This window comes from Lycorma delicatula, chromosome 2 (assembly GCF_047948215.1).
Source record: "Lycorma delicatula isolate Av1 chromosome 2, ASM4794821v1, whole genome shotgun sequence".
In the NCBI taxonomy this organism is placed as follows: Eukaryota; Metazoa; Arthropoda; class Insecta; order Hemiptera; family Fulgoridae; genus Lycorma; species Lycorma delicatula.
The window spans coordinates 3,623,106-3,632,804 of NC_134456.1; the positions used below are offsets into that span (position 1 = coordinate 3,623,106).

The 9,699-nt window shown below is 29.0% G+C and overlaps 1 protein-coding gene across 4 annotated transcripts in view; it reads left to right on the plus strand.

The window, feature by feature from the left end:
- LOC142320429 (mitochondrial disaggregase-like) overlaps positions 1–9,498 on the plus strand; it is a 69,439-nt gene extending 59,941 nt beyond the window's left edge. For all 4 annotated transcript variants that reach the window (XM_075358181.1, XM_075358179.1, XM_075358180.1 and 1 more), the window contains one exon: positions 6,917–9,498. In XM_075358181.1, coding sequence (XP_075214296.1) covers positions 6,917–7,071 — 155 coding nt within the window. In that variant the 3' untranslated portion in view covers positions 7,072–9,498. The remainder of the gene's footprint in view (positions 1–6,916) is intronic.
- The last annotated feature ends 201 nt before the right edge of the window (positions 9,499–9,699 follow it).

The window sequence follows — 9,699 nt, forward strand, 5'->3', positions numbered from 1 at the left end:
AACACTAAATTAAACCATGAAACGGCAAATAACTCCAAAACGATAGTTACTATAAAATTACTGACCAACCAAACAATACAAATCACTAATTAGCTCTCAAAGAAAAGTTACCGGTACAGCTCTAACACAAACGAAGTAACAAAAACAAAAAACACATGAACGTAAAATAATTAACAAAATTCGAACGAAACATCACAAAATAACAAACGAAACAACGAATAACAGAAAGAACAATAAAAAACCTGAAAACAATGACACAGTGGGCATCCAAAGACAGAGCCAAAATAACACATCTGTACCCTCACAGATCTCAACCTATCCTACTGTCTACTTAGATTAGTTCATACTAACCTTTTCTTTCTAAGAACATTTGTCTGTAAGCCATTCCACCTTTCCCTTTTTTCATAATTCAGCTAAAAAAATTTATATAAAGATTTAAATTATATCTGGTAGCTCATAGCTTCTTTATACCTCTTTGATAAAGCTACTGTTTGTTCTATTCTGGTGTTTTTATGACATCATTTACATTTACCCAAAATTGATTTGGTCTATTGTCTTTTGCATTTTTTTCTTTTCAGGTCTTAAGTAAACTTTTCCTACGATAGCCTTTACAATTTTGTTTTTTTTTTCAGATTCCATTTAATTACTTTCTTCCCGTGTTTAACTCTTCAGTATTACTGTATTTTTGCTACTAGAAGAATATGACCATATCAGTGTCGGTTCCTGTAAACCCATGTGCTTTTTTTATCGCATTTTACAGTCTTCTACAATTATGTAACCAATTTGATATCTGTTTTCATCAGATGACTTCCACTTGTATAGTCCTTTATGGCAGTTTGTAAGTCAAATATTTGTTGTGAACATGTTATTTCTTACAAAACTAAATAAATCTCTCCCTTTTCATTTATTGTGTTAGTCCTTTTTCCTACTACTTGTTTTTCCTGCCCTTCCTTACCACATTCCAATATATCATTGTTATTCTACAACTATATTTACCTTTATTGGTAACTTTGTGTTGTATATTGTGTATTACTTCAGCTGTATCATTTTCATATTGACTAATTGATATGTACACTTGGATTAAAAACAAATCCTTTTGGGTTTATTCTAATTATTCTAAGTTCATGATTTATATACACTTTTACTATTTGTTTAATAAAATGATTCGTATGCCAATCCCCTCTCTTCAAATAATGTATTGTAACATCAATACCATTAACCTCACATTTTCCTTCCATGTCACTTCACTTATCCCATTTATATCTTTTCTGTTCATTTCATCTCTCTTTAAATCTTCTTGCTTTTAGAATTGAAGAACACTTTTGAAAAAAGACAAGAAATTTTCTGAAGTAGAAACATTTCATATTAATTTTCTGACTCCTATCTTGCAGCTAAGTGGTATAATATCTCATGCTGTTTTCCCCAGAGTGGGAACTGTTTTTAACAAGAGAACATTTTGTGGAAGAAGATTGTGTACCGTTACGTTTTACTCAGACAATCAGTTGGGCAGTAGTATACTGTTGCCTTTTTGCTTCTTTTACCAGTAGTTAATCTACTGCTAACATAGTTATAAAGATCAACAGAACACACCCTATTGTACCAATACTAAGGTCCTCTGTTTCCTTGTTGGGGGTATTAAAATAGTAAAGAAATAATATTACGTAAGATTATCAGCATAATTTACACTTTTTAAAATGATAGTGTTTAAAATTTTGTCAATAACTATAATTAATATAGTTAGTTTGTAGAGTTCAAGTAAACAGACTGGCATATGAGTGTTCAGGCGGTCGATTCAGAAGCATCTCCAGTAAATCCTGATGCATATAAAAGAAACTATGCAATATTAATATTTAGTAACCACGTGCCATATTTTCCAAAAATTATATGTATATTTTAAATTTAAATAAATTGAGACGTATTAAATAATCAGAAAATAATTTCTTACCTTGTTTGGCACATATGATAACCCATGAGTATTTTATTCATTAAAATTGTTTATTGTTATGTAGTTTCCTTGAGTTTTTTAATAGTTATGAAATTGTCAATTGTCCACTATTAGTAAAAGTTCATTAATATTTTAGATTAAATTTCTATGATAATAAACAAATAATAAATTCAGTTCAGTTTTCATCATCTGAGTGTGAGAATTCTGCCGTGTTGAGATATAATGAGAGGCTCAATTTTGTTTTCTTTTTTTTTTTGCCTTCAGTCATTTGACTGGTTTGATGCAGCTCTCCAAGATTCCCTATTTAGTGCTAGTTGTTTCATTTCGGTATACCCCCTACATCCTACATCCCTAACAATTTGTTTTACATATTCCAAACGTTGCCTGCCTACACAATGTTTTCCTTCTACCTGTCCCTCCAATATTAAAGTGACTATTCCAGGATGCCTTAATATGTGACCTATAAGTTTGTCCCTTCTTTTAGCTATATTTTTCCAAGTGCTTCTTTCTTCATCTATTTGCCACAACACCTCTTCATTTGTCACTTTATCCACCCATCTGATTTTTGACATTCTCCTATAGCACCGCATTTCAAAAGCTTCTAATCTTTTCTTCTCAGATACTCCGATCATCCAAGTTTCACTTCCATATAAAGCGACACTCCAAACATACACTTTGAAAAATTTTTTCCTGACATTTAAATTAATTTTTGATGTAAACAAGGTGTCAGATGAATCGGTGGAATTTAGAGAAGCTTGAGGAAGAGGAGGTAAAGAAGATTTTTGAGGAGGACATCGCAAGAGGTCTGAGTAAAAGAGATAAGGTAGAAAATGTAGAAGAAGAATGGGAGAATGTTAAAAAGGAAATTCTTAAATCAGCAGAAGCAAACTTAGGCGGAATAAAGAGAACTGGTAGAAAACCTTGGGTTTCAGACGATATATTGCAGCTGATGGATGAACGTAGAAAATATAAGAATGCTAGTGATGAAGAAAGTAAAAGGAACTATCGGCAATTAAGAAATGCTATAAACAGGAAGTACAAACTGGCTAAAGAAGAGTGGATTAAAGAAAAGTGTTCAGAAGTGGAAAGAGAAATGAACATTGGTAAAATAGACGGAGCACACAGGAAAGTTAAGGAAAATTTTGGGGTACATAAATTAAAATCTAATAATGTATTAAACAAAGATGGTACACCGATATATAATACGAAAGGTAAAGTCGATAGATGGGTGGTATATATTGAAGAGTTATACGGAGGAAATGAATTAGAAAATGGTGTTATAGAGGAAGAAGAGGAAGTTGAGGAGGATGAAATGGGAGAAACAATACTGAGATCTGAATTTAAGAGAGCATTAAAAGATTTAAATGGCAGAAAGGCTCCTGAAATAGAGAGAATACCTGTAGAATTCTGCACAGTGCAGGTGAGGAAGCGATTGATAGATTATACAAACTGGTGTGTAATATTTATGAAAAAGGGGAATTTTCGTCAGACTTCAAAAAAAATGTTATAGTCATGTTACCAAAGCAAGCAGGGGCAGATAAATGTGAAGAATACAGAACAATTAGTTTAACTGGTCATGCATCAAAAATCTTCTGACTGAAGGCTCGTTTTGTCTGTGCTATTTGGCATTTTATATCACTCCTGCTTCATACATCTTTAGTAATTCTACTTTCCAAATAACAAAATTCTTCTACCTCCATAATCTTTTCTCCTCCTATTTTCACATTCAGTGGTCCATCTTTGTTATTTCTATTACATTTCATTACTTTTGTTTTGTTCTTGTTTATTTTCATGCGGTAGTTCTTGCTAAGACTTCATCTATGCCATTCATTGTTTCTTCTAAATCCTTTTTACTCTCGGCTAGAATTACTATACCGTCAGCAAATCGTAGCATCTTTATCTTTTCATCTTGTACTGTTACTCCGAATCTAAATTGTTCTTTAACATCATTAACTGCTAGTTCTATGTAAAGATTAAAAAGTAACGGGGATAGGGAACATCCTTATCAGACTTCCTTTCTTGTACGGCTTCTTTCTTATGTTCTTCAATTATTACTGTTGCTGTTTCGTTCCTGTAAATGTTAGCAATTGTTCTTTTATCTCTGTATTTGAACCCTAATTTTTTTAAAATGCTGAACATTTTATTCCAGTCTACGTCTATAAATGCCAAGAATGTCGGTTTGTTTTTCTTTAATCTTCCTTCTACTATTAATCTGAGGCCTAAAATTGCTTCCCTTGTCCATATACTTTTCCTGAAACCAAATTGGTCTTCTTCTAACACTTCTTCCGCTCTCTTCTCTATTCGTCTGTGTAGTTTTCTATTATATTATCCAATTTCCAATAATTTGGTTCTACAGTATTCATTACATGTTTTATATAGTTTTTCCATTCCTATTGCCTGTTTTATTGTTAGCTTTTAAGCATAAATTTTTAACATCAGATATTTTAAAATTGGTATTCTCTGACGCTTTGTTACTTTTAATTTGCCCGCAAATTCAGTTGGTTTAAGTGTACAATGATAGGGAGGTAATCAAAGCACAGTTTTACCAAGTGATTTTGCTAACTCATCAATTTTATACACATTAAAATTCTTTTAATACGCAAAACCCTTTGCAATAATTGGATCTTAAGTTCTTCCTCTTCAAATATCACTCCTTTTGAACTAAGTCACATTTTGATATCATTCTTTTTCTAAGACACAGCTTGAATTTTTTTCTTTTTACATGAGTGATAAAGGGGCATTGTCAAAGACAATAACTGAATTATCTTCCAGAATAGGTAACACATTGCTAAACCATTTCTCAAAAGACGTTCATTTTGTTATGATAGTCTCCTGTAGATTGAAATTCAAAAATCCAGAGACCAAACCTGGTATCACTGCTGATATGTGTAATTATGAGATGCCTACCTCTACCCGATGGAGGGTAAAGGTAGGTTGATACATATATATATAAAATTTCTGGTTGATACATATATATATATAAAAAGATTTTTGTTAAAAAAGGTATGAGTTAAAGAGTAGGCAGCCGTATTTAAAAAGAACAACACAATTGTGTTCAGTATATAACATATTCTTTTTTCTTACTTGACAGCAGCTTAGGTGCAGATTTTTCAACCATCTTACATATGCCCAAATAATTTGTTAATATTGTATATATTTGTGGTGAACTAATACTGTTAATTTATTGGGCGTACAATCAATTGGAATTTTTACCTTTTTAATTTTTTAATGGTCTATGACAACAATGATCATATTTCTCCATCCGTTTTGTTCATTTTTGAAACTTTTGTACACTTTTATTTATGTAACTCCTCTAGCATTGCTATCAGTACCTGCTAGGTATTGTGTATCGCTAAGCTTTTGGTAAAACTGGATGCACTATACTCATTCTGTTATCATTTGTGATGACGTTTAGCAATAGACTGTGGGGAGAAACTGACTACCAACAAGGTTAAAAAAAATCATTTGAGCATACCATAAATAGATTAATCATATTAATGATAAGATAATAGAATACAAATTATACAAAATAATAAATTAAAAAAAAAAAGAATCTAATCCTATTTGAAATAAAAAAGATGTATGAAATTTAAAACAAAAAATGCCTAGTTGGGACTTTGTATAATGTACATGTTGAAGAATTCTTACTAAAAAATACTACCTATTTATGGAAAATACCCACTAAGAATTTATAAATTTTAATATTTTCCAGTTAATTTACAATTAATATATTAAGTATTTGTACTTCAAGTAAACATTTTACTTTTAGTTAGCTAGTTTGTATTACATTTTTTCAACCTTTGTAGAAATATATAATGATCACAATAAAATCGTAAAAGTGGATTAATTGAATATGTGTAAATTATGTAATAATTATAATTTATATGTAATTTTCCATAGAGATTCTGCAGAATGGATGAGGAAGATCTAGGTTTATATATGTGATGTTTGCATATTACAAACCACAGCTGTTCACTTGTAGAAAGGGTGGGGTAAAAGATAGTAACATTTCATTGCTACAATTAGAGTAATAATATGAATAATAATAGTTGCCCATTCATTCCATTGATAAGGAATACTTTTTCTGAATGCTGCTTTTAGTTCAAACTAATTGCTCGATGAGCTTTCAGAAATGGCTTTAAATGGTGGTAATGGTGACTGTTGTTTTGCTGTTTAACTTTTTTTTTGTTAAATACCTGCTGTTGTATTTTTACTTCCCTGTACGAAGTAAAGGAAGTATTGTGATGGCAAAAAATTTTGGTTTTCAGATTTCAATGGAAATAGCCATTTTGATCATCCCTGAATTCATTTTGACTAGTTTCAGCATGACGTCTGTATGTATGTACGTATCTCGCATAACTCTAAAACAATTAGCCGTAGGATGTTGAAATTTTGGATTTAGGACTTTTGTAACATCTAATTGTGTACCGCCTCTTTTGATTGCAATAGATTGAATCAAAAGTGTCCAAAAAATTCACAAATCCCAAAACATTTAGATTTTGGACTTTTTCCTAACTGCAGTAATAAGCCCTCATTGAGAGATTTTCAACGATATATCATAAGTAGTACTTATTTTTATTGGTCCCAGAGTTATAGCCAAATAAAATTTTAATTAATGAATATTTGGATCTTACAAGGGGAAGGCGCATCGGTTCGAATCAGACTTCATCGCCTTTTTTCAACTTTTTTTTTTTTTAATTTAAATATACTGATTTATTAATAATTATTAATGTCTGATGGTAAAAAGATTTTTACGATAAATAATGATTCAGTAATAAAAATACGAAAAAGTATCAAAAGTTATTAATGAAATAAAATTTTATGTACTTTCATTTAAAAAAATGTGTATGTAATTCAATAAGTATACAAGGAAAACATGTGGTGTATACATCAGATTTTTAAAATAAAAGTAGCATCACTTTGTATTGTTAATGGTTTATGGTTTTGTATAATTATTTGATTTATTTTCAGGTAAAGGTTCAGTAGTAAAATTGATTGTTAAGGAGAAAGAAAATTCTGAAGGTGAATTAGTAATAAAACTTCAGGTTCGTGCTAAACGTAGTAGTGACTTTGTTGATATTGATAATGTAGCACAAGTTACAAATGGAAACAAATTTTGGTTTTGAATGCAATCATATTCATGTAACTATAAAAAGAAGTTTTAATAAGTACTCATGATAAATAATTTTTATTATGCAGTCCTCGTAAAAAAATATTTGAATCCATTTCAAAAGTTGTAATGTATGTGAAGAGAGAATGTTATCTTTTTAGTGATTTTGTTATCATTAATTAAAATATTTACTAAATGTTTGTAAACCTTACCTAAATAATTTTCATCAGTTTTATAATAAACAATAGACTTCCATGTTCAGAAATTAATTTTTAAAATAATATTAAAAAATAATTGATTTGACTACATTGTATTATTAAAATCCTACAAGAGAATTTGCTTTCTGTTAAGGTTGCATGTAGAAGACAATTTAATGTTTTGTTTTTTCTCAGACACAGCATATTAATTCGAGACATTATGGGTAAGGACCATCATATCAAAATAATAGCACATTATTTGTTTCTAAATATGTTTTACCTGTTGATATAAGTATCTTTCGCTGCATGTTCCATACTATTTTATCGAGTTTATGTGATAGTGAAATTACCTGTTGTAAGACAGTTGAATAACAAGTTTTTTTTATATAAAACTATAATTTTTCATGGTTCTGTATCATCTTTTAGTTTTGATTACATTATTGGATTAACATTATTATTAGAAACATTATCTTGCAGATAAGATAATTGCTAAAGATATCGGTGATCAAAAATGTCAAATACCTTGAGTGATGATATTTTAATAAGAATAATATTATATGACTTAAAATTTTTGTGATTATAAAATTAATCAATTCATTTTTCAGTTGCCAAAATTTTGCATGAAGACTGTGAAATTATCAAAAATTGTCTTAATATATATTTTTTTTTATGGTTAAAAACATCAAGATTGATTTAGAACGAGGTTTAGATTTTTTTTAAACTATTTGTATTTGAATATGAATAGTTTTATATTAACAAAAGCTACTATAATTATGTTTTTCATTAGTGTTAGAAAGGTAAAAATAGTTCTCACACAAGTTAAGTACAATACAGCAATACAACTTATTTACAGCAATTAATGATTTTATGCATAACCATGAAAAAATTATTGTATCTAAATTATTTGTTATTGTTTATCAGTAACTATAGTTTGCTGAATAAAGGAATAAATAGGATCAACTTATCATCCATGGATTTACCAATTACAAATTAAATTTTACATGAATGTACATGCTCAAATTGTTTAATTTTATGGGAGATTATCAACTGGATTTTATTAATACTATTTTCAGATTAAGACAGCAGATTATGGTACTAGCACATTTATCAAAGAATAAAACATGTTACCTATTGTGTAAGCAAATTATCTTATGTGCTATGTTAGACAAAAGAAGTGTTGAATATTATTTAATAGTTCAGTTTGATGTTTAGTTTTTAAGATCTAAAAATCATTAACCCTCTCGACCTCTGCCTGGCAACCAGTGCCTCTGTCTCTTTCTGTACTCACACGATGTGCTTTGTAATGTTTAAATGTATATATTTTTCTTAAAATTTATAAAACAATATGTTAAATAGTCTCTTCATGTAGTGTTATGCTAACTTTGATCATTTATCAGCGAGATAAAGAGTGAAATGTTTTCTTCATTGGTTGTTGACAGGAGTGTAAATGTAATAGAATAAATACAAATATATTTTTACTACAATGAATTAAATTCAATCAAATCATTCTCTAAAAAATGTTCTCTTATATGTTGTGAAAACTTCAGCAAAACAAATTGATGGGAGATTTTTGCACAAGATATGTAACGAGTACATATTATCTAAAAGAATTTATACCTATGTTTTAATTAACTTGTTTCATCTGAAAAGGTCAATAGTTTATCACAAATGTTTGCACACCGTATCATCCCTTTATAAAAGTTTTTCAAATTTTTCTCTTGTATGAAAACTGAAGGAGAGGCATACATTTAATGAAACTCATCTAAACATATAGAATTATTTTTTAAAAGCTGCAGCACAATGAATTGTACTTTTTGTTACAAAAACTGTTAAATGCAATGCTGTAAAATCATGTCTAATTTCAACATAAATTAAGTAAAAAGACAGTATTTTGTATGTCTATACGCAATTTTTCTCATTTTTTATAGAATGCATCTGGATTCACCTAATGAAGTTGTGTTTTATTTTATCAGTTTATTTATTGGTTATCATATTACTCAGTTTAACACATTTTAATATTTGATTTAAACTTTTTTTTTGTTCATGTCATGTCATGTAATATTTACTTCAATAAATTGTTTTGTTATTTATGTTTTTATGATGATATATTTTTAAGGCTGCATAAACCAAAACAGATATGATTGTAGATAATAATTTTTTTTAGGATCATTAATGATTAATGTGAATATTGTGATAAGGAATTTGTAAGTAGCAGTATATTAATTAAAAAAATATATATAAACTTATGAATGATGATTACTTTTTTGTTATGTGTAAAGAAACTGATAACCAGTGCAAAAACCAATGCTGTTGAAAAATAATTCCTAGGTTTGTAATATAACAAATTTGAGATATTCACTGGAAGTAATATAAACACAAGTGGCTCTCATCAATATATAAATATATATATATATACATACACACAGAGTTTTTCGGAAGGTAACTTC